At 39.4% G+C, this 22,932-nt stretch overlaps 1 protein-coding gene across 5 annotated transcripts in view; it reads right to left on the bottom strand.

The window, feature by feature from the left end:
• TIAM2 (TIAM Rac1 associated GEF 2) overlaps positions 1-22,932 on the bottom strand; it is a 223,415-nt gene that overhangs the window by 63,115 nt on the left and 137,368 nt on the right. For 4 of the 5 annotated variants that reach the window (XM_074333725.1, XM_074333726.1, XM_074333727.1 and 1 more), the window contains 7 exons: positions 22,223-22,369; positions 19,950-20,021; positions 7,737-7,898; positions 6,145-6,249; positions 5,881-5,959; positions 3,672-3,764; positions 2,834-3,097 (listed from right to left, as the gene is read on the bottom strand). In XM_074333725.1, the coding sequence (XP_074189826.1) occupies positions 2,834-3,097; positions 3,672-3,764; positions 5,881-5,959; positions 6,145-6,249; positions 7,737-7,898; positions 19,950-20,021; positions 22,223-22,369 (922 nt within the window). The remainder of the gene's footprint in view (positions 1-2,833; positions 3,098-3,671; positions 3,765-5,880; positions 5,960-6,144; positions 6,250-7,736; positions 7,899-19,949; positions 20,022-22,222; positions 22,370-22,932) is intronic. The other variant, XM_074333728.1, reaches the window with a different exon arrangement.

Genomic DNA, 22,932 nt, shown 5'->3' with positions numbered 1-22,932 from the left:
AGGATTTAAAATACATGGGAGGATGTGTGTAGGTTATATGCAAATACTATGCCATTTTAAATGAGGGATTTGAGCACCCACAAATTTTGGTATCCATAGGATTCCTGGAACTATCACCCACTGATACCGAATGACAACTGTCCCATGCTCCTTCTGGTAATGCCCAGGGAACTGGAAATGACCACTCCTAACTATAAGTCAAAACTTGTATGAAAAAATTGTTTTTCAAAGACATTTAAATTATTTTACTTGTATAATTTATATTTGTTTGTTTATTTATTTGTTTGTTTGTTTGTTTGCAAGAAAACAAGATTGCTGTTTTCTAATTCATTCCTAAAGCAAATGAAGGTCATTTTAAAAAATGCATTAGGCTGCACAGGAAGGAGAGGGAAGAGGAGAATCATGTTTGCGGAATTCCTGCCATGTAAGCAGCTGGGACAGACATGCGCAGACACCAACTTTCTCAACCTCCCAGTGGCCCACTAGGGTAGGAATGGAACCAAGGCTCAATGTCTTCATCTGGGTTCTCCAGAAGCGGAGTCTGAGCCCAGGCTGTGGGTACAGAAGTTCATCGGGAAGGTGACCCCAAGATGCCCAAGTGAGGGAATAGGGAAGGTGAAACCATAAGGAGAGGAAGCCCGCAGAAAGCATGAAAATGAGGGTGCCACATGAACTGGAACTCAGTTCCATGTGGCCATGTGAAGAATTGTCTCAGCAGAGAATAAGGAAGCCCATACCTCTCTGGTGGAGGGCTGCCCCCAAAGTCACATGACCTGGAAAGGTCTGACTCAAAGCCTGCATGCTTGTCACATTACCCTACCTCTGGGTTTCCACAAATGCAGGCTTCCCCTATAATGATATTATGCACAAATGGCAGACTCACGCTCATTGCTATTATTTTTCAATTTCTCACCTACCCATACCCCTTATTTTCTTTTCCCCTAATCTTAAAAATGGACAGACTTCCTCCTGAGGTGTTCACTCACAGGCATTTAACTTCCTTCACGAGCTGTGCAACTACTTCAAAAAGAAAACAAATTCCATATTCACAATGTGTCAGGGGAAGCAGTCCACAGTGACTGTTTTGTTTCCAACACAAGTACATTACTATGGAACAGTAAAGGGGCCGGACAGTAAGGCCAGGTTAAAGGGTGTCAGTGCGCTTCCCAGGGAGAGACTGATTCACCCCCACAGAGCACACAGTGTCTCCAGGAACCCCGGAGTGGTCAGTGGCTCTCTCCATGCTGATGGGGAAGCACCGTCCATGGAAGGATGAGCAGCTGTGCGCACTGCAGCTGCGCAGGGACCTGTAGGAAGAGCAGCTGTGGAAAAGCCCCACCACGCTCCGATGAGCGCAGCCATCTGCACACACAGACATGGGCGCTCTCAGGGTAAGCGATAAGGGCGAACACCCTCAGGACGGCTCTCTAGGAGGAGTCACGCCAGCGCTACCTAACATATCCGGACCTCTGCTTTATGCTGCTTCCTTGTGAAACAGAACAAACAAAAAAAGTGGTAAACAAGTGTAACTGACCTACTTGACCCTTTCTATAAAAAAAAGAAAGGTAAATTTGCTACTTTTGCTGCTTTCTGTAGAAACTCATTCCTGCAAGTACCAAAAGTGTTATGACTCTGCAGAGGTTTCCTATTATGATAAAATACATAGAGATACAGCAGGCAGGAATGTATCCCTCAAGAATAATGAATCCAGCAAAGGCACACAGGCGTGTATTAAGTGGAACACTTAGGCCTATAACACAGCACAGGGTAGCTGAACCATGGCCCTCATAGAACCAAGCAATTAATTAGTTCCACTGCAACTTCCGTTTTATGACACTCACTTTTACACGCCAATAGTCAATTTCACAGTATTTTAAACTGGAAAGAAGGCTCCAGCGAGAAGGAGAAAGTACTAGGTACCTTACTGAATCACAAATCTTACAATCTGATTTTTTAATTCCAAAAATGACCTAATAAATCTGCTGATAATTAAACTTATCCTAACAACTTCCTTTTGTGTTATTTCACTCAGTTTCAGCAATCATGTAGAGATTTCAATTGGAAATCTGCTACCATGGTAATTAAGTATAAAAATCACATTGTGTGCTTCCAGGCTAAAGCCTCTGCTTCAGTCTCCTATGAGGCTCGACTGGCTTCCTCCAGGAGCACAGAGGGAAACTGCAGGTTTTCAGTAGTAGCTGGAGCCCATAATTTACTTGACTGCAATGTATTAAATATGCATGAATGATCAGCTCAGAAATTCAAACCTTCAAATGATTTCCTCATATGGAAATTTTACCTTTAGAAAAATAAACTGGCAAACAGTTTTTCATTTTGGGGCCTGTACAAGATTTTAAAATTCATGGTCTACATTAAAAGCTTGCAGTTTACTCAGAAAGTTGTACTTAACAAAAGAGGTAAAGAACTGAATTGCATCGACTATTCTAAGAACCCAATAGATTACCACAAAATGTTTTTGCCTTTGACTCAACTGAATATAAAATCAGCTTTGGCATTTATGGTGGCTTTCATTTACCTTCCATCACAAAGCAATTACAATACTAAACATCATGGGTGATTTTTTAAATATTCTGCAATTTCAAAGAATGTTCCTTTGTGTAAAATTAATTATTTTCTATTTTCATGAAAGTGTTATAATTACTAAAATGCATGGAAATTTGATCAAGTCTACTTGGTTTGGCATCTGTGTTCTAATAAATGAAAAAACACTCTTTGAACAGCTTAAATAATCTAAGTTTGCAAGTAAAACAATAGCCTTAAAATTTTAGCTGTTGATACCAGCAGTTAAGAAGGAAGAAAGAAAAAAGCTTACCATTTGCAATGTTCTTTTTAAAGTTATCCAGGAATTCCTCCAGAAGCTGGGACTGGTTAGGAGGAGGTAGCAGACTCTTCTGGTCCCTTGAGAACAGGTCACTGTCTGACCAAGAAGTACACAGGGTTCCTTTTGTGTCAGGCGGCCGGGCAATGAGAGTGAGCCCAACACTCTTCTCGGAAAACAGGACCTCCATCTGCTTCAGGTCAAGGTCAGACACAGCTTCCCCATTTAAGGTCATGATTTCATTGCCCTTTCTCAGCCCTGAAACAAGGAAGGGGAAAGAGAGGAGGAAAAGAGAGGGATCACTGAGAAACATTCCAGGTTGAAAGAAGGCGGCTGCATTCAAACTATGTGCTTTTAGGGGCTGTTCTGTTGCCGTTTTCAAAGATAGCGCCAAAGTGTACATGGAGGCCACTAGTAACAAAACAAATTTCAGCTCTCCCAAGGTTAGGATTAGAAGGAATAGTCAGAAAGGGAGACAATTTGAGAGCCATTCAAATGAAATGTTCTTCTATGTGTCTGATGTTAAAAGCCCTGGGAAGTTCCATTTCTTGTATCTCTCTCTGTCTGCCTGTATGGCTCTCACAGTCTTTCTCCACCATCCATAGAATATGCGTGGATGCTCTCTATATGTATGTACATACTCCCTCTCCCTTTCAAAACACACACACATTCTATGTATGCATGTGTATTTTCAATTATACTATTAAGTTTACTGTCTTTAAAATTCTAGAAGAAACCGTTTTTCTGACAAAACTACAAGAAAATTTCACTAGCCAGACTGCATGCCACAGTTTTGAATTAAGAGAGAACAGAGACACTCTGCCATACGGACCTTCCCCGTATGCCAAGCCGTCAGGGAGAACGTCACTGATAAATATTCGGCTGAGACGCTGATGCTCATCCACCTGTGCAGTCACTGCAAACCCTAGCAATAAAAATCAAAGATTTAGACACAAGTCTAAATTCTGCATACTAATTAATTTCTCCATCTTAATCAGCAGTATCTTCTCAAACATCTATTCTCATGAATACAATATGTTGAGAAAGTCTGTTACAATAATTTTGAAAGCACAAATAAATATCTAGCAGAATCAGAAAAAGAGGAACACGTAAGGTCTAAAGGTTTAAGAAATATGAGTGCACAACCTTATTCAAAAATTGAGACCATATACCCACATTCATAGCAGTGTTATTCACAATAGCCAAAAGACCAAAGCAACCCAACTGTCCATCTACAGATGAATGGATAAATACATGTGTTATATCCATACAATTATTCACTCTTTAAATTATAAGAAATGTTATTCACTTTTTAAAAAGGAAGGAAATTCTGACACATGCTGCAATACAGGTAAACTCTGAGGACATTACACTCTGTGAAATTAGCCAGTCACAAAAGAACAGATACTATAGGAGTCCACTGATATGAGAGACCTGGAGTAGTCAAATTCACAGAGACAGAAAGTAGAATGGAAGTTGCCAGAAGTGGGCACGTGGGGGAGGAGGAATGGAAGGTACTGTTTAATGGGTACAGAGTTCCAATTTTGCATGATGAAAACAGTCCTGGAGGTGGTGGTGGCGACGGTTGTACAACACTGTGACTGTACTTAATGCCATTGAACTGTCATTTTTAACCATTCTGAAAAAATGGCTATGATGGTAAACTTTGTTATATGTATCTTACCAAAAAAATTACATTTTTCTTAATTCTTTTTAAAAAGTTAAGACCAAAAACTATTCTATTGAAATAAAACAAATTCAGTTCAGTAAAATCAACATTTGTTAGGAAACAACTATATATTGGGCTAGGCATTTTAAGACGGTAGAAAAATACTTGGTGCTTGCCCTAAACATGGCTGCATGCAAAGCCCAGGTGAGACATCTCCTCCTCTAAGTGCATCTCCCTGATTCAGAGAGTGCCTTCCTCTCTGACGCCACAATTGGGGTCACGTGTTTCCATGCCATGGTCCCATAGTACTGGAAGTTCTTAGATGATAAGGAGAACGGCATGTTCCCCTGCTTCCTCTGTGCATCTGGCAGAGCCTGGGGGACTGCAGTCACCAGAAAGTGTTTGCAATTATGTGCATTCAGTCCTTCGGTCATTCAGGTACAAAGAAGATACACAAAGGGTGACCATGGCAAGTAGAGTGAAGGCCAACAGAAATATAGACAAAATGTGAAGAGGGCTTTAGAGGAAAAATCAATGTAACATTTGGGTCAAAACAGATTTTGAAAATTAAGAAACAAAGAACAAATCAGAAGAAGCAAATTTTAACTTAAACAATGAGTAGAATTTGATCAGCTTGAGCCTTTTTAAGGAAAATAATTATATGACTATATTTAACAAGAAATAGGGTTTCTATGGAGATATTCATTGGTGATTATCTAATTACTGAGTTCCTACGGTAAAAGGCAGAATTAAAGAAATAAACTGTAAGGCGTGAGCATAGCCTATAAAGAAAGAGGTCAAAGACAAGTTTAAACACAAAGAGAAATGCAAGAATTAAATATTAGAAAGTGATTTGAGTACTGACCCTTAATTGTCAAAACTGAAGCTAGAGCAATCAGATAGCCCTTTTCAAGACAGTGAGACCTTCAGTTAGTTCCCGAAGGACAAGTCGGATTTACCCAACCAGGGAGGAGGGGTTGGGGGTAGGGGGGAGCAGTGGAGGGTGGCACTCCAGGTGGACGAAATTAAGCTAAGAGCAAAGACACTGAGATGAAAAGAACTGTCACATGAGTCATAAGTTAATCAGCTTAGAACAGCATCTGGCACACAGTAAACTCACCGTTATCACCATCATTTCAAATTTCTCATAAACTTTTATATTTATTCCTTTTAATTACTTTGGCACCTTCCCCTAATATCAACACATATCTTGTTAGCCTGCTAACATAAATAAGTAAAAATGAAGAAAGCAAAAGACAGTTCCAAAACTACTGTCACGATTTCTGAAAATGTAAAGGAAAAAAAAAAAAACTAGGTCCGAAGATACTGTGGCGAACTAGGCAAGGATGGATAAGGGTGTGCCCACGCTTACCGAAATCAGACACACTCCCAGTCTTCGTGAGCTGCACGTCATAAACATTTAGCGGAAAGACTTCTATTTCATCATAAACCTACAAAAGGTGAAAACCACAAAATCAGAGGTTTGGAGGTCACAATATCTTGGAGAGTTATTTTGATTATTTCCAAACCAGATGCCAAATTTAAACAGAATTTTCACGCCAAATTACATATTTTTAAAATTGAGAGGCCGTGGCTGTGGTTTGGATTTCTGTTTCCAGGGATAACGCACAGTTACCTGTTCTTGCATGTACTCGTATGGGGCGGGGATACAGTACTCAATGTTGTCATCGACTAATTTTCGAAGCTGTAGGCCATAGTGACTGGGTTCCAACTGCCTCATCTATAAGGAAAAAGACAGTCATTCAGATTTTAAATATTCTTTCTAAATTCATCATCGTTCACTAAAAATCAAAGTGGAAATTCCTAAAAGAAATACCATATATAAGTTGCTGCGTTTAAACCTATATAACAGCTCAAATTAAAATATGCAAAAAAGGAAAGAAGGGACAAATAATTCTTTTTAAGAAGGTTTTCTCTAAAGGATACTGCTTACCACTAAAAGCAAGAGATGCATTTTTAAGAGGTAACAGTAGTATATCTCTAATAGAGTATATCCTACCATCTCAGCAAATGCGATCTCGTTATACACTGGTTATACCTAACTTTAAGTTGTTTCCCACTATAAACATAGAGAAATTTGTGAAATGTGAATAATCTCATACTACACGGACTTCAGAATTAGGCATTTCCTACTCTATAAGCTTTTCAAAAGGAAAATGTCTATGCACAAACACTTGCGTGCATTTGCACGCTCACTTGTTCTTGTGGACTCTCCCCTCTCCCTCCCCCTCCCCCTCCCCCTCCCCCTCCCCCTCCCCCTCCCCCTCCCTCTCTCATACACTTTCAACAGTGAGAAATGATCTCAGGCCTATTCTCCACCCCTCTCTAACCGACTCACTACTCCTGGTATCCTCGATCCCTCAGAAAATTTATCAAGTTAATAACTGGTACCATTGGTATAAAACAGTATTGTTGGCTGTCTAAATAAAAACCTTACATGATGGAGTAAAAGAAAATTAAATTGATAAGAATATAAGCTTCATATATAAATGTGTGGTATACTAAGGCTTAAATCAAGGAGGACTAAAATGAAAGGTTATCCACCTCTATTAAGTGTACATGGTAAAGAGTTACCACACTTTGCGTGCCTTTTTTTACCCTTCTTATTTTGATTGCATTTTCTCTGAAAAACTTAAAAATATTTCAGCTCCACTCTGCCATCTGGTGGTCTAAAAACACAGGATCTGATGGTTCTGAGTCTATTTCATTTATCTCAGGGGGCTCTCTTTAAGACTTACCATAAGCTACCTTTTCAGAAATAAAACCCAATTTGAATAATGAATAAAACATCTCATAATAGCCTCCATGAAGCCACTGTGAATAGTGTCAAGTGACTTGTTTCTTCTAGAGAAACTTGGTAAAACTATTTAGGATGAAATCAAACTAGCACCTCAAAGCCTATGCCTCCTCCTCCTAGACACCATCATTAAGTACCTTTAATAACAATTATTCTAGATATAAAAGTATATATAGAATTTCAGTCCAATAGCTCAGGTTCTTCCCGAAGGCAAGAGGTCATGACCTAACAACTCATACTTCCAAAAGACCGAGGAGAAGGCTAATTAATATGTAAGTAATAAATAAGTTAATATGTTCCCTAGTTTAGAAAGTGAGGTCTCAAATACCACATTGATTTCAAAGGCATAGGAGAGCAATATTAATGGTTCTTTTTCTTCAGAAGTATATTTCTGGAGCAAAATCCATTACCTTGCATGCCAGAGTCAAAATGTCTTCTACTCTGTGTTCTGGCTTGATCGTTAGAGTAACTCCTTGATTATCCTGAAAGTGAATATATGTCTGGATTTCCCATGTGTTGTCTCGGGAAACGCCATCTACTGCGGAACCATATATATGCAGGAGCTCATCAACCTGTTTTTAGATTCCAAAAGAAAATGCAGACAGATTTAAGAAACGAGAGAAACTACTCAAATAATGCCCCCTCACTTTGTGGCGTATTTTATGGTAAGCGCTTTCACACCCCTCCCATCTCTAGCTCCTCACGACCCTCTGGGGCAGACAAGCCCAGCGTTTTCTCCTTCATTTATCCCACATCATACTGACGCCCAGGGAGACTGAGTGGAAGGCAATTAATTCCGGGTCCGGTGTTCTAGCTACCATGTCATTTTGCCTCAGCCCAAATTAGAACACTGCAGTCAATGTAAGGACTACTTAGAATCCACTCTTACTGCTCTCAAGGTGGATACGGCCACTGTGAAATCTACATTTAAGCCACCGTCCCACTGATTTCAGATACACTCTTGTCCATGGCCACTGACACCTTCCCCCGTCCTAACCCTGAACCGCACTTCATCCAAGCAGCGTGTTTTTCTCCCTTATTTCGACTTGTTTCTGAAAATCATCCCCTAATCCTGGTGGAAGTTTGTTTCTATCCTTCAGCTATTTCACATCTAGATATTCTTTTAGAAACCATCTCAACACATAAGCCTTTTCCAAAAAAGTTGAGTTTCCTAAACTTCACCATCACAGTAATTCAATGACCTCATGCTAATAAGTACACCTATGATTTACAAACAAAAATAGTTAACATTTATTAAGCAACTCAGAAATGTTTTCCACTGGCTAGGTTCTTCCATGAGCCCGGTGGTAAAGAAAAGATGTGGGATTCAAAACGAAAAGACCTGATGCTCAGGTCACAAACTCGGCCACTTCGCCAGAAAGGAGAGACCGAGAACGGGACATTGACCTTTCTGAGTCTGTGGGTCCGCTTCTGTGAAAGAAGATAACACTAATATAATTACTTAAGGTTATTCATTAACAATACCAATTTTTGTGAGCAAAGATCACACCTTACACAACAGAAACTGTTAATACAGATTCAATCACAGTATTAAATCCCACTCGCATATTAAAATTATCAATGACGGGAGATTTCACTTCAAATTCCGTGAAATGAAAAAAAGCAAAAGGTCCTCCTATGTAGGATTTAAAAACCAGAATATATTAAAGAAATTTAAAAAAAAACACACACAAAAAAAAACACAGGTTTAGGCAAAGCAAGGGAGGACCCATCTTTCTGTGTTGTCATTTTTAAATGCGGTGCTCATCTTTGAAGTAACATTTCTGGATTTGTCATGGATCTCTCACTTTCTGTACATTTTCCAGAACAGATGACCACAGCCCAGGATGAATATGAACCCCCTGTGCCAAAATGAAAGAAACAGAGGAGCAGATGCCTGGAGACAGGACTCAGGGAAGCAGCATGGACACCACTGTCTCCTGAAGGGTCTTACCTCACAGGGTCACGCTTTCTTGTCTAGTTCAACCTCCCAGGTACTTCTTTTCATCTGGGCAATGCTTTCAACCAGGTGAGGCAGCAACAAGCAGGTAAGGTACTGCCCTGAAGGCCCAGACCCCACCTCTCAGACCACACTCGCTCAGAATCAAACTAAAACTCCAGCAGAGGTCACTGTGGAGTAAGAAACCACACAAAGAGCCCGGCCAAGAGGAAATCAGAGTCCTGATTCCTTTGGCAAAGCTGTTTAATTCTGCACCTTTAGAGCAGACCAAGAAAACTGTGACTGTGGAGGGGCGGGGGGATGGACAGCCACGCTTCCCTGCCCTCCTGTCCCCGTGCCCTGCTGTCCTTGGAGACAATCACACAGGGCCAAACGGAAGCAGCTTTTGACATGGGGTCAGTTCACTCACTATTCACAGCCCTCTAAGGAAGGCACCATCAGGACCCTCTACTTAACAGGTGAGAAAAATGAGGCTCAGAAAATTCTAGAACCATGTCCAAACTCACACAGGGAGCTGTGACCATGGTACTGTGGGGATCTGGACCCCAGACACCTGGCTTGAGCCAGCACTCACCACTACCACATTATACAGAAATATCAGCCTGGCAGTTGCCTCCCCCATCCCCAAAAGGACACAGCTTAACTTTCCCGATTCCTTTATGTTCTTCTATGATACACGCCATGTTCTGGTTAAACAAAATGGCTCACCTGACACTCCCCCAAAAAGGAATAAACAGCATTTTTGCCTCCAAACCCTTCTTCAGTTCAATTTCCTCTGCCGGCTTTACCTTCCTCATGGCTTCAGTGCTGAAACTACTAACATCCTTCAACTATATTTCTTTTTTTTTTTTAATTTATTGGGGTGACAATTGTTAGTAAAATGACATAGATTTCAGGTGTACAATTCTGTATTACATCATCTATAAATCCCATTGTGTGTTTACCACCCAGAGTCAGTTCTCCGTCCATCACCACATATTTGATCCCCCTTACCCTCATCTCCCACCCTCCACCCCCCTAATATTTCAAATGCTATTCCCATCTTATGAAGTCTCTCTTCTGTCCCCCGCCGCCCACTTCCACTCAGGTGAGTCCACTCTCCTGTGCCCCTGGTACATCATTTAGCTAAGCCCAGCTCACACCAGGAAAGTCACTTTCCAGCTGCTCTCAGGCCCCCGGGTACGCTGATGAATGACAGCAGAGACTCCATCTCTCTCATTCTCATTGTCCTTCAGCCCCTCACACAGTGTGTCCTGCACCCAGAACACACCCAACACACAAGCGCTGAATTGGAAGCACCTAGAAATGCACAGTCCTGCATAGGTTTGGAAGCTAAAAGATGTCCATTTTCAGTATCTTATTCAAATTTGTTTATACAGCATCAATTTCTTAACCTTCCCTAAAAGTTCGAGAAACGGACAGAAGATCATTGCTAGGGAAGAAGCCCTGGGCAAGAGATAGTGCACGGGGAAATGCAGAGATGGGCAAAAACAAATCATGTTATATTCAATTCAAAGGGGCTGTGTGCCAACAAATGCTCTGAGGAATCATTTCCTGAGTCTACACTTGACCTATGATGGAGTGAACACAGAAGAGACGATGCCTACCAAAGCCGAGGGCAAGGAAATTCAGACCTTCAAGAGATACCTTAATGAAAATTTATAAGTATTTTCTAGTGTACAGGGAACATTCTCAAGGATAGACCATATATTGAAACATAAAACTAGCCTCAACGAATTTAAGAAAACTGAAATCATACCAAGCATATCCTCTGATCACAAGGCTTTGAAATTGGATAGCAACTGCAAAAAAAAAGCAGAAAAAACACACACAAATATGTGGAGATTAAACAACATATTTTTAAAGAACGACCTGGTCAAAGAAGAAATAAGAGGAGAGATCAAAAGATACATAGAAACAAATGACAATGAAAAGACATCCTACCAAAACTTTTGGGATGCAGCAAAAGCAGTTTTAAGAAGGAAATTTATATCATTACAGACCTATCTCAAGAAACAAGAAAAAACCCAGAGAAATAACCTCACGTTACACCTTAAAGAACTAGAAAAAGAAGAACAAATGAAACCCAAGGTCAGTAGAAGGAAGGCAATAATAAAAATCTGAGCAGAACTAAATGAAATAGAGAACAAAAAGATAATAGAAAAAATTAATGTGACAAAGAGCTGGTTCTTTGAAAAGATTAACAAAATTGACAAACCCTTGGCTAGGCTCACTAAGATAAAAAGAGAGAAGACACTAATTAACAAAATCAGAAATGAAAAAGGGGAAGTTATCACGGATGCCACAGAAATACAAAGGATCATCCAAGAATACTATGAAGGACTATATGCCACCAAATTCAATAAAATAGAAGAAATGGACAAGTTCTTAGAAACATATAGGCTTCCTAGGCTGACTCATGAAGAACTGGAAAATCTAAACAGACCGATCACCAGTAAGGAAATTAAATCAGTCATCTGAAACCTTCCCCAAAGCAAAAGTCCGGGACCAGATGGCTTCACGATGAATTCTATCAAACCTTCAAAGAGGATCTAATACCAATCCTGCTCAAACTCTTCCAAAAAATTGAAAAGAGACAGTACTCCCTAACTCAGTTTATGAGGCCAACATTACCCTGATATCAAAACCTGGTAAGAACAACACAAAAAAAGAAAACTACAGACCAATATCTCTGATGAATACAGATGCAAAAATCCTAAACAAAATTATAGCAAATCGAATGCAACAATGCATTAAAAAGATTATTCATCACAACCAAGTGGGATTCATCCCCGGGGCACAAGGATGGTTCAACATCCACAAATCCATCAATGTGATACATCACATAAACAAAATAAAGGGCAAAAATCATATGATTATATCAATTGATGCAGAAAAAGCATTTGACATGATATAACATCCATTTATGATTAAAACACTTAATAAAATAGGCATAAAATGAAAATACCTTAACATAATAAAGGCCATATATGACAAACCCTCAGCTAATATTATAATTAATGGTGAAAAATTGAACCCCTTTGCTCTACGTTCAGGAACACGACAGGGCTGTCCCCTATCACCTCTGCTTTTCAACATAGTGTTGGAAGTCCTCGCCAGAGATATCAGGCAAGTGAAAGAAATAAAAGGCATCCAAATTGGGAATGAATGTTAAATTGTCACTCTTTACAGATGACATGATGCTATATATGGAAAACCCTAAATACTCCACCAAAAAGCTATTAGAAACAATAAACGCACACAGTAAAGTTGCTGGCTACAAAATCAAAGTACAAAATTCCATTACATTCCTATATACTAACAATGAAATCTCAGAAAAAGAAATTTAAAAAAAAAAATCCTTTTGAAATTGCAACAAAAAGAATAAAATATCTAGGAATAAACTTAACCAAGGATGTGAAAGACCTATATGCTGAAAACTATAAGACATTTTTCAAAGAATTGACGAAGACGAAAAGAAACGGAAAGACATTCCATGCTCATGGATTGGAAGAATCAACATAGTTAAAATGGCCATATTACCCAAAGCAATATACAGATTTAATGCAATATCCATCAAAATCCCAGTGGCATTTTTTAAAGAAATAGAACAAAAAATCATCAGATTTGTTTGGAACCACAAAAGACCCCGAATAGCCAAAGCAACCCTAAGAAAAAAGAACAATGCTGGAGGTATCACACTCCCAGACTTTAGCTCGCACTGCAGGGCAACAATAATCAAAACAGAACAGTATTGGCAGAAAAACAGACACACAGACTAACGGAATAAAATTAAGAAACCAGAAATAAACCCACAAAAATATGGACAGATAAGTTTCGACAAAGAAGCCAAAAACATACAATGGAGAAAACACAGCCTCTTCAATAGATGGTGCTGGGAGAATTGGAAAGCCACAGGCAAAAGAATGAAATTACTCTGCTATCTGCCACCATGTACCGAAATTAATTCAAGGACCTAAACATACGACCTGAAACAATAAACTGCATAGAAGAAAACATAGGTACTAAACTTATGGACCTTGGGTACAAATAGCATTTTATGAATTTGACTGCAAAGGCCAGGGAAGTAAAAGCTAAAATAGGGCTGGCCCGGTGGCTCAGGCGGTTACAGCTCCATGCTCCTAACTCCGAAGGCTGCTGGTTCGATTCCCACATGGGCCAGTGGGCTCTCAACCACAAGGTTGCCAGTTCAATTCCTCGATTCCCGCAAGGGATGGTGGGCAGCGCCCCCTGCAACTAAGATTGAACACAGCACCTTGAGCTGAGCTGCTGCTGAGTTCCCGGATGGCTCAGTTGGTTGGAGTGTGACCTCTCAATCACAAGGTTGCCGGTTTCGACTCCCGCAAGGGATGGTGAGCTGTGCCCCCTGCAACTAGCAATGGCAACTGGACCTGGAGCTGACCTGCGCCCTCCACAACTAAGACTGAAAGGACAACAACTTGAAGCTGAACGGCACCCTCCACAACTAAGATTGAAAGGACAACAACTTGACTTGGAAAAGAGGCCTGGAAGTACACACTGTTCCCCAATAAAGTCCTGTTCCCCTTCCCCAATAAAATCTTTTTTAAAAAGCTAAAATAAATGAATGGGACTATATCAAACTTAAAAGATTCTGCACAGCAAAAGAAACCATCGACAAAACAAAGAGGCAACCAACTGAATGAGAGAAGATTTTTGCAAACAGTGCCTCCGATAAGGGACTAAAATCCAAAATACACAAGGAACTCATACAACTCAACAACAAAAAAACAAACAACCCAATTGAAAAATGGGCAGAGGACCTGAAGAGACATTTCTCCAAAGAGGACATACAAATTGCAAATACACATATGAAAAAATGCTCAACATCACTAATTATCAGAGAAATGCAAATAAAAACCACAATGAGATATCACCTCACCTCAGTTAGAATGGCTATCATCAACAAGAAAATAGTAACAAGTGTTGGAGAGGCTGTGGAGAAAAAGGAACCCTCATACACTGTTGGTGGGAATGCAGACTGGTGTAGCCGTTATGGAAGGCAGTGTGGAGGTTCCTCAAAAAATTACGAATAGAATTACCATATTACCCAGCAATCCCTCTCTTGGGTATCTACCAAAAAAATCTGAAAACATTTATCCATAAAGACATGTGTGCTCCAGTGTTCATTGCAGCTTTATTTACGGTGGCCAAGACATGGAAACAACCAAAATGTCCTTTAATAGATGAATGGATATATACACAATGGAATACTATTCAGCAGTAAGAAAAGATAAAATAGTACCATTTGTGGCAACATGGATGGATCTTGAGATTATAATGCTAAGCGAAATAAGTCAGACAGAAAAAGTAGAGAACCATATGATTTCACTGATATGTGGAATATAAAACTGAAAACAACAAAAGAACAAGACAAATGAAGGAACAAAAACATAGACAATAGTTTAGGGGTTACGAGAGGGTAAGGGGGTAGAGGGCCTCTAGAAGTGGGTAAATGGGGTCTAATATATGGTGATAGAAAGAGAACTGACTCTGGGTGGTGAACACACAATGTGAGATATAGATGATGTATTACAGAATTGTACACCTGAAATCTATGTAAACTTTACTAACAATTGTCACTGCAATAAACTTTAATTAAAAAAAACAAAATATATATATGTGTGTGTGTGTGTGTGTGTGTGTGTGTGTGTGTAACTGTTTCAATATGTAAGACAGACACACACACACACACACACACACACACACACACACACAGGTATGTGCAATTACAGAAAGGTAAAAGCTGGCTATTCCAAGAAAGTGTCAAAAATGTGGAATTGATTACTTTGAACTAGAAAAAGAAAAGGCTATTTGGTGCTTACAGCTCTCCTACGTTGTAAGCTTTGCCCATTTGGACAGAAAACTAGATTGATTTCCTCAAGGGTCAATGCTCCACACTGGAAATACACATGCTTTATTTTCAATATGCTAGATAAAATATTCTCCTACATTCTCTTTCATAAAAGAAATAGAAGATCTTGCAAATAAGCACAACAAATTGAACCAACCATCTGGAAAACTCTCTTCCCTGCTTATCCTTTTCAAAGTTGCTACATTAAATAAATCTTTAACCACTCACCCCAAAATTCATGGTTGGTTATCTCTGTCAAGGTTGCTGCAAACTCAGCCTGCCTCCTACTCCATCTCTCCCTCCCACCAAAAGTTAGTTTCCCATCAGCCCATTCATGGTTTCCAGTTCCAGGAGAAGACAGAAGGAGACAGTAAAACATAACAGACAATCTGGCTCAAATCCCAGCCTTGTCAAAGGCTGGTTATCTAATGTATCTGGGCTTCAGTTTCGTCACCTTTAAAGGGGGCTAGAAACACACCAGCATCACGGAAGGATGGGGGTTGGTGTGAGAAATGGCATTTGAAGGTACGTGAACTGTAAAGAGCCATAACAAGGTAAAAGAACTTTTATGAAGTTCAAGCTGGATGGTGGCATTATATTGTAGGAGGCTTCACCGCCGTGATGCAGCAATGGCCACTATAGAAGCCCCTTGTCTCAAACTCCTGGGGACTGTGGTGGCTACTGTCCACAGTGACTCAGATCACAGTGTGGTCCGGCTCAGGCCGTCCACGAAACGGGAACATCATCCCTGGCCCGCAGCTCTGACCTTTGCAGACTAACTAGTTAAGGTTGACAAATCACTTTAGCCATCCTGATACGGCAACTTCCACAGAAGCACTTATTATTGTCATGACATTAATGGTCCTGAAGGCACCATGTCAAATTACTTCTGCTCAGTGCGCCTCCAGGAGAGAAAATTGAAACTCCATGGGTTCGCACAGCGATGCTTTTGGATCAAATGGCTTGTAATTACTACTTGGATCACTGAAGGGAAGTGAGTAGCAAAATCACACCCTAGCTGTCACAAATGGGCCCACACCACCACGGTTGTTGATAAATGGAAAGTTGATTAGCAAGTGAGATGAGGAGAAAACAAAAGTACTTACATGCTTCAGGTTTTCTTAACAACAGGAAAATGTCATAGAGGACAAAATGTTTATTTCCTTCTTGGGCTGATGTCCAAACATCAGTTGATAGGAAAGAAAAACAATGACCGATGTATGCATGCACGTATGTATGTATGTATGTATGTATGTATGTATGTATGTTTATGTATGTATGTGATGTAGGGTTCCACACTAATATTCTATTTAAACAAACTACTATGTTATAGTCAAGAAGAAGTGGTTTCATTCATATTTTCCATTTTAAAAACCAACATTAGCATTTTTTTCCAGTTTGGAGCTAATGACTAATGCAACAATACTTTATTCACGCGCTGCCACAGAACGTTGGGACACCCCAAACCAATTTTCCAGGAGAGGGAGCCAAGGCCCAGGGGCTCCAGTTTCTGCAGTGAAGCTTCCGGAGTGGCTGTCTGTCCTGAGCCTCCGTGGGGATTTGTTGTCACAATCTCCATAACAAATACCTCCCTTCAAATCCTGACTGAACATTATGCTAAGTGAAATAAGTCAGACAGAGAAACACAAATACCATATGATCTCACTTATATGTGGAATCTAAAGAAAAGAATGAACGAACTAATCAGAAACAGTCTCAGAGACACAGAGGAAAAACTGAGGCTTGCTAGATGGGGGTGGGGAGTAGGGATAAGGGGGAAGGTGAGGGGATTAGAAAGCACGATAGGTAACTATAAGATGGCCACGGGGATACGAAAGTCAGTTTGGGGAATAGAATCAATAATGTAAAGATGTTGTAGGGTATCCGATGGACCCTTGTCTTATTAGGGAGACCACCTCAGGGATGATGTGGATGCCTGCTCTCTGCACGGTACACCTGAAGCTGAAGCTGAACAATAATGAATGTCAGCTATAATTTTATATATATGTATGTATATATATATGTATATATATATATATATATATATATATATATATACACACACACACACACACACACACACACACACATTTACAAGAAGCGGAGTACAGCATTAGGAATAGAGACAGTGGAAATGTAACAGCTGTATGTGATGTCAGAGGGATAGTAGACTGGGGGGAGGAGGGTTATCACTGTGTGAGGGGTATAAATGATAAATGTCTATTACATTGTTTTGTATACCTGAAACTAATAAAAAATAAAATAAATAAAATAAAATCCTGACTGAGACTCATTTTTACTCATCAAGTACCACCTATGAAAAGCTTTTATTTTGGGTTAGCCAAAGTGTCCTCCAAAAAATGCTCAAATAAGACTGGCTTTATTCCAACCTCAACAGATTTCAAATTAGGGTGACTCACTGTGTTATATGATGCGCCAGTTAGAGTGGAATATTTAAAAATGCCCGTGACCCCCCTCTCTCCCAACGCTCAGGAATGACTGCCTTTCTGTGTTAACACTAATGGACATTATATACTGACTGTATACAAATAGATGGCTTGTGCAAGTTACAAATATTCTCAAGAATGATTAGTGGAAGAAAGCTAGTGAAATGTGATATTAATTATTCAACCAGCTAGAGACAGAATTTTAAGTCCCAGAGATATAAAAAAACACACCAAATACTCTTAATTCTATTTGCAACTCACTTTAAACCTAATTATCTGAGTGCTACAGTACTAGGAATAATAAATACACCATTAAAACAGCCCTATAAGTCAAAAGGAATTTCTTCAGTGTCTTTAGGCCAGAAGCAACGCTTAGTTACAATAAATAGAGATGACTGTTTAAATACGTATGCTTTAAAAAACAAAGCAACAATATTTACTTCTCACCTGTTACAGCACCAATGGAACTTGTTAATTAAGTCACAAGAAGATACTTGGGTAATTGGAGCCAATTTAAATAATTAATTCTAATTATTAATGGCTATTTTAACAAAATTGTTTTCAAAGTCCAACATAAGTCCTGTTAATAGAAAGTGCTCTAATAATACAATTTCTTAATGTTCAAAGTAAGAATTTTAAATTGTTATTTAATGCTGAAAGAGACACAATCTGAAAATTATAGGATTTTAATGCAGATGACAGTTCTTCTCAACCATTAAAGAACTACATCTAATTTAGACAACTGATGGGCAAATTTATTAAGCAAAACTATATTCTTAGCAGTGTGCTATGGATTGAGGATAAATGCATATTCATAAGATCTACATAAACTATCCTGAGCAAGGGTCCTAATTACAATCTTGCCTGGAAGACGTGACATAAGATATTTGCTGGGATGACTAAGAGTGAAAGGCAATATAGAGTAAGAACCAAGCAAATAACAGTGATACAATTTTTTATAAAATCAAGTAAAATCCTTGGAGGATGGTGTCATTTGATCTGGATTTTGAAATAGGCGCTGAGAATGTATAGAAATAAGGGGGCAGGGACCGGGAATTTTTTATTATGAAAAGTCTGCCATTTGGATGGTATGATTTGTAAACAGGAAGTTCTGGGTTTGGCTTCCTTGTGCCACTGTGGTTGGTCAGATTTAGCAAAAGAAGAGAATCAAGAACAAGATAAGAACGACGCCAGTGACACCATCTGAGGATGGGAGGTGAAGGGGATGGGGTTTTGAGCAGAGCGGTCCTACCCCATTTCAGGACACCTCAGTTGCCACCTGGGAGTGGTTTCAACAATAACCATGACACACGGAGCAGCTCGGGGCCCATAGTCGGGGCCACCTCACATGAAGGCAGAATAGGTGGTTGTCTGGGTTGTATATTTTAGGATCATCAGAAAGTCCCTCATGCAATGCCCCAGACCTGTCACAGGGTCTAACACTCCACCGTTCCTTCGTTTTTTCAAACTAAATTCCCAACTCACTAATTACCCCAATTAATTTACAATGAATACTGCCTGCTTCTGCAGAAGCATAGTAAGTTTAACTGAGCCTATTAAAATCAGGTTTCAACCTCAACAAATAGTTTAGAGATTTGTTGGACATAAAATCCAAGATAAAATGATTTGAAGAAGAAGAAGAAGAAGAAGAAGAAGAAGAAGAAGAAGAAGAAGAAGAAGAAGAGGAAGAGGAAGAGGAAGAGGAAGAGGAAGAGGAAGAGGAAGAGGAAGAGGAAGAGGAAGAGGTAACAGATCAGTAACAGGAAACACAGCTTCAAGGGGAAGGCAAGACTGTGAAAAAAGACACAAAGAAGAGGCCTAAGGCCATCCCGACAATCTTCACCCTACTCCAGAGTTCCAGTCAGAAATGGTTCTGAGGACATTCTCAGTCAGAAGCAATTCTGGTGACTAGAAGGGGACCCTGTGCTGGGTTCCACTGAGCGCACTTGGAGAGCCAAAGGCTGCTGGTTCATATAGCATGGATCTGTGTGATGATCCCTGACAACCCTGAGAGGAAAATGCAATTCTGAATGCACTAAACTCTCAAATGAGGGTAAATATTGCTAAGGGGTAGGGAAGAATAAATAAAGTTGCTATTTTGACTTCAGTCAGGCCACTTTTAAGATGGAGTTATGAGTTTAGATACCTTCAAAAATACTAGGCATTCCAAGAATATCTCTTATTTACCTACGAGGGGCCATTTTAATTCTAAATTTATTTTCAACAGATTCATGTAAAAATTTGAAATTAGCACTGCCTGCTTAACTTAGCATTTGTGTCATCAGTGTAAAACAAGATGGCTTCCGTCTATGGCAATGTTTACCTCACTGGAGTAACTGGCGTTTTGAGGTAGCTGAGTTCCAGAAAATCCATGGCTGCCACTTGAATCAAATATCTGATAGACAGGAGGGGAAAAAGACTAATGAATTGGCTCTGCAATATTCATTTGGCAGCTACCCTTTTCAGTACTTAAAAATTTAAGTTCTATAATATTTTGTAAGATTTTCATATCACAATTTGTGCTATTTACTACTCTACCACACGTAGAGTTTTAACTTAAAGAAAAGGTTGCGGTTTTTTTCTTCCCATATGGGTACATATTTTACTTTTCTAAGTGTCATTATTCAAATCATTCTGGATCTTCTTCATGTCACTTTTAACCAAGAAGTACACATTTCTGAAGATGTGGGACAGAACTCAAAATTGAGTTGGCAAAGCTACCAAAATCACACTTATAACTATTTTTAAATGTGCATGTAATAAATACTGGGAAGAAATATAGCTGAATATTAAAAACGGTTGTGTTTGGGTAAAGGAATTAGGCATAATTTCCTTTACTTTTTCCAATTTTTATCTTCTAGATTTTGTAGCAGAATAATAAACATTAAAGAATAGGCCACTTAAACATTTATGGGTACCTACTATATCAACTTCATTCAGTTATAGAAATACCAACACTATAATTAATTTCATACCTTTTGTAAAAATAACACATTCAAACAAATGCTTTCATTTATCAAGAAATCTTATGTTGAGGACACAATATATGATGGGGTAAAGACCATATTAAGCTCATATCTAATTAACTAAATGTCAATATCTAAGAAAAATAAGCAAGTTATCAAGTTGTTTATCATTTAATGATATAGAATTGACTGCCTTGATCCAAATCAGAATTTGCCTCAAAGACGTTATTTAAACTTCATAGAAATTCAATTAAAAAATATAAGCCCACCATTAGCCAATGGTTTATAGTTGACTACAATTTATAGAGAAAAAATACGTTTCCATTTATAACCAACAAATAATTACTTTTTACAATTAAAGTACAAGTAGAACCACAATTTTAAAATGTGATATTCTTTCTGATAGTGTATGGTACACAAAAAAAAGTAGCCACATAAAAGAGTTTTCATGTGTTTCTGCCATCTTTCAATCAACCAACCCATTCCCCACCACCTCCAACTTTATTGTTCCAGAGTTATAAGCAGATCAAAGAAATTGGTATTTTCCCTGTTATTCACTAATTCACAAAACTGTTACACACAATCAAGTAAATCTATACAAAAATTAGAAAATAAAGTTCCATAAAATGTGACCCTCCCAGATGATATTGAAAGCATACTCAGAATAATAGCCACCTGTTAAAAATAAAAACAAGCACTTCCTCAGACTTAATCAAAAACATTTCTTCTATTCACGTAAATGATCAGATCATCATATAGCTCATCTTTTCAATAGTCTCTCAAAAAATAATAGTCTTAAAACATGTCAGTCAGCAACATAAAATTCACGATCACATACGGTATTCACAGTGTTAGGAAATACTTCAGACATGAGTATTCAAAATGTTCTGAAAACAATTCACTGTACGTGGGTCACATTTCAAAAGTAAATGCTCAGGCTATTTTTATTTGATAAAATCGCTGTATGTGGGTCACATTTCAACAGTAAATACTCAGGCTATTTTTATTTGATAAAATGTTAAAACAGCAGCCTTTCCTCAAGGAAATTGAGCAGCAGGAATATTCCAGTGTCTCCGGGCTTTGGATGCAGGGACATCAAGACCCAGCCCTGCCCCTCAGATGTTGTGTGAACAGGGGTAAGGAAGTGACGTAATCTCTCCAGGTCTCAGGCGCCTCGTCTGTAAAATGTGATGACAAACCGCCTACTTCGTGTCACAAAGACAAGTGAACAAAGCATCTGGTGCTATCAATAGAATTTAGCTGCAGTCACTGATGATTATTAATTTTACACATTTATTTTAATATGAAACCTATGGGAAAAGTAAGTATCAGTACTAAAGGCAATGAAAAGGGTGGGTTGTTTCTGTGTATTATTCTTATTTTTGTGTTTCTAAGCATTGCAGATGTGAGCAAGGTGTCAACACCTCTTTGGGGGGATGGGGGGGTGTCAAAAGGAGACTGAGCAACTTGTGTGTTTTCATTTGGGAAAAAAGTCCATGTGAAGATTGCATTCCTTTCAACCAACCTTTAGCTCATTCTTCATGGACGATGAACATTCATGATTTGCAGCAGGCAGAAGATCCAGGATTTCCCTCTATGTCTGCTGTTCCTCACCTGCTAAGGAACTCACCTGGGTTATAGAAGGTCTTTTCTCCTTCCCTTTTCTTGCCAGCGTATCCAGCCCTTTCAATGAAGAAAATATGCCTTTCTTGTTTCTTCCTCGCTGGGTCAGGGAGAGTGTTCTCTTACGGAGGGCAGAGTCATCTCTGGAACATACCTAATGTAAAACACAGTTTTAGAAAGTCTTAAAGCCTATTATTTGGGTGACAGAGAGAGTTCAGAGTTGCCCTAACAGAAGTAAGCCCTTCCTTCTATGATTGTGTTCTCATCAGTACAAAAAGCTACTGTGTGTCTGACATAACCAGAAACGAAACCACCATAGAGATTTCTCTTATCTGGATAACATGGGGCTAGTTACAACATTTAGACCTCTCCACGGAGGAGAGCAGGGCCAGCAAAACAACCCTTGGGCCCCAGGCTGAGCTAGTCCTACCCACAGAAGCAACCCACACAGGAGTGCTTTCAGAAACCCCAGGGAGATTCTCTGCAGTGCAGATACAAAGCCTTCAACCAGCCCTTTCATTCTTCACACCATTGTGGCTGCCCCTCAGGGATTCCACCTTCCTGATTGTACGAGGTGGAACAGACAGAAAGGCAGATGCAGATGTGAATATTTAATAACTGTCTATTAGGAACTGGGTTCCTAAGAGAAGCCGGGACTCTTTATAGCAAGGCATCTCCAATCCTCCATGCTCATTGCCTGGCCCTTGAGTGGCCCTG

This window comes from Rhinolophus sinicus, linkage group LG05 (assembly GCF_036562045.2).
Source record: "Rhinolophus sinicus isolate RSC01 linkage group LG05, ASM3656204v1, whole genome shotgun sequence".
NCBI lineage: Eukaryota > Metazoa > Chordata > Mammalia > Chiroptera > Rhinolophidae > Rhinolophus > Rhinolophus sinicus.
The sequence above is the reverse complement of the archived record's forward strand: the minus strand, read 5'-3'. Positions and strand labels throughout refer to the sequence as shown.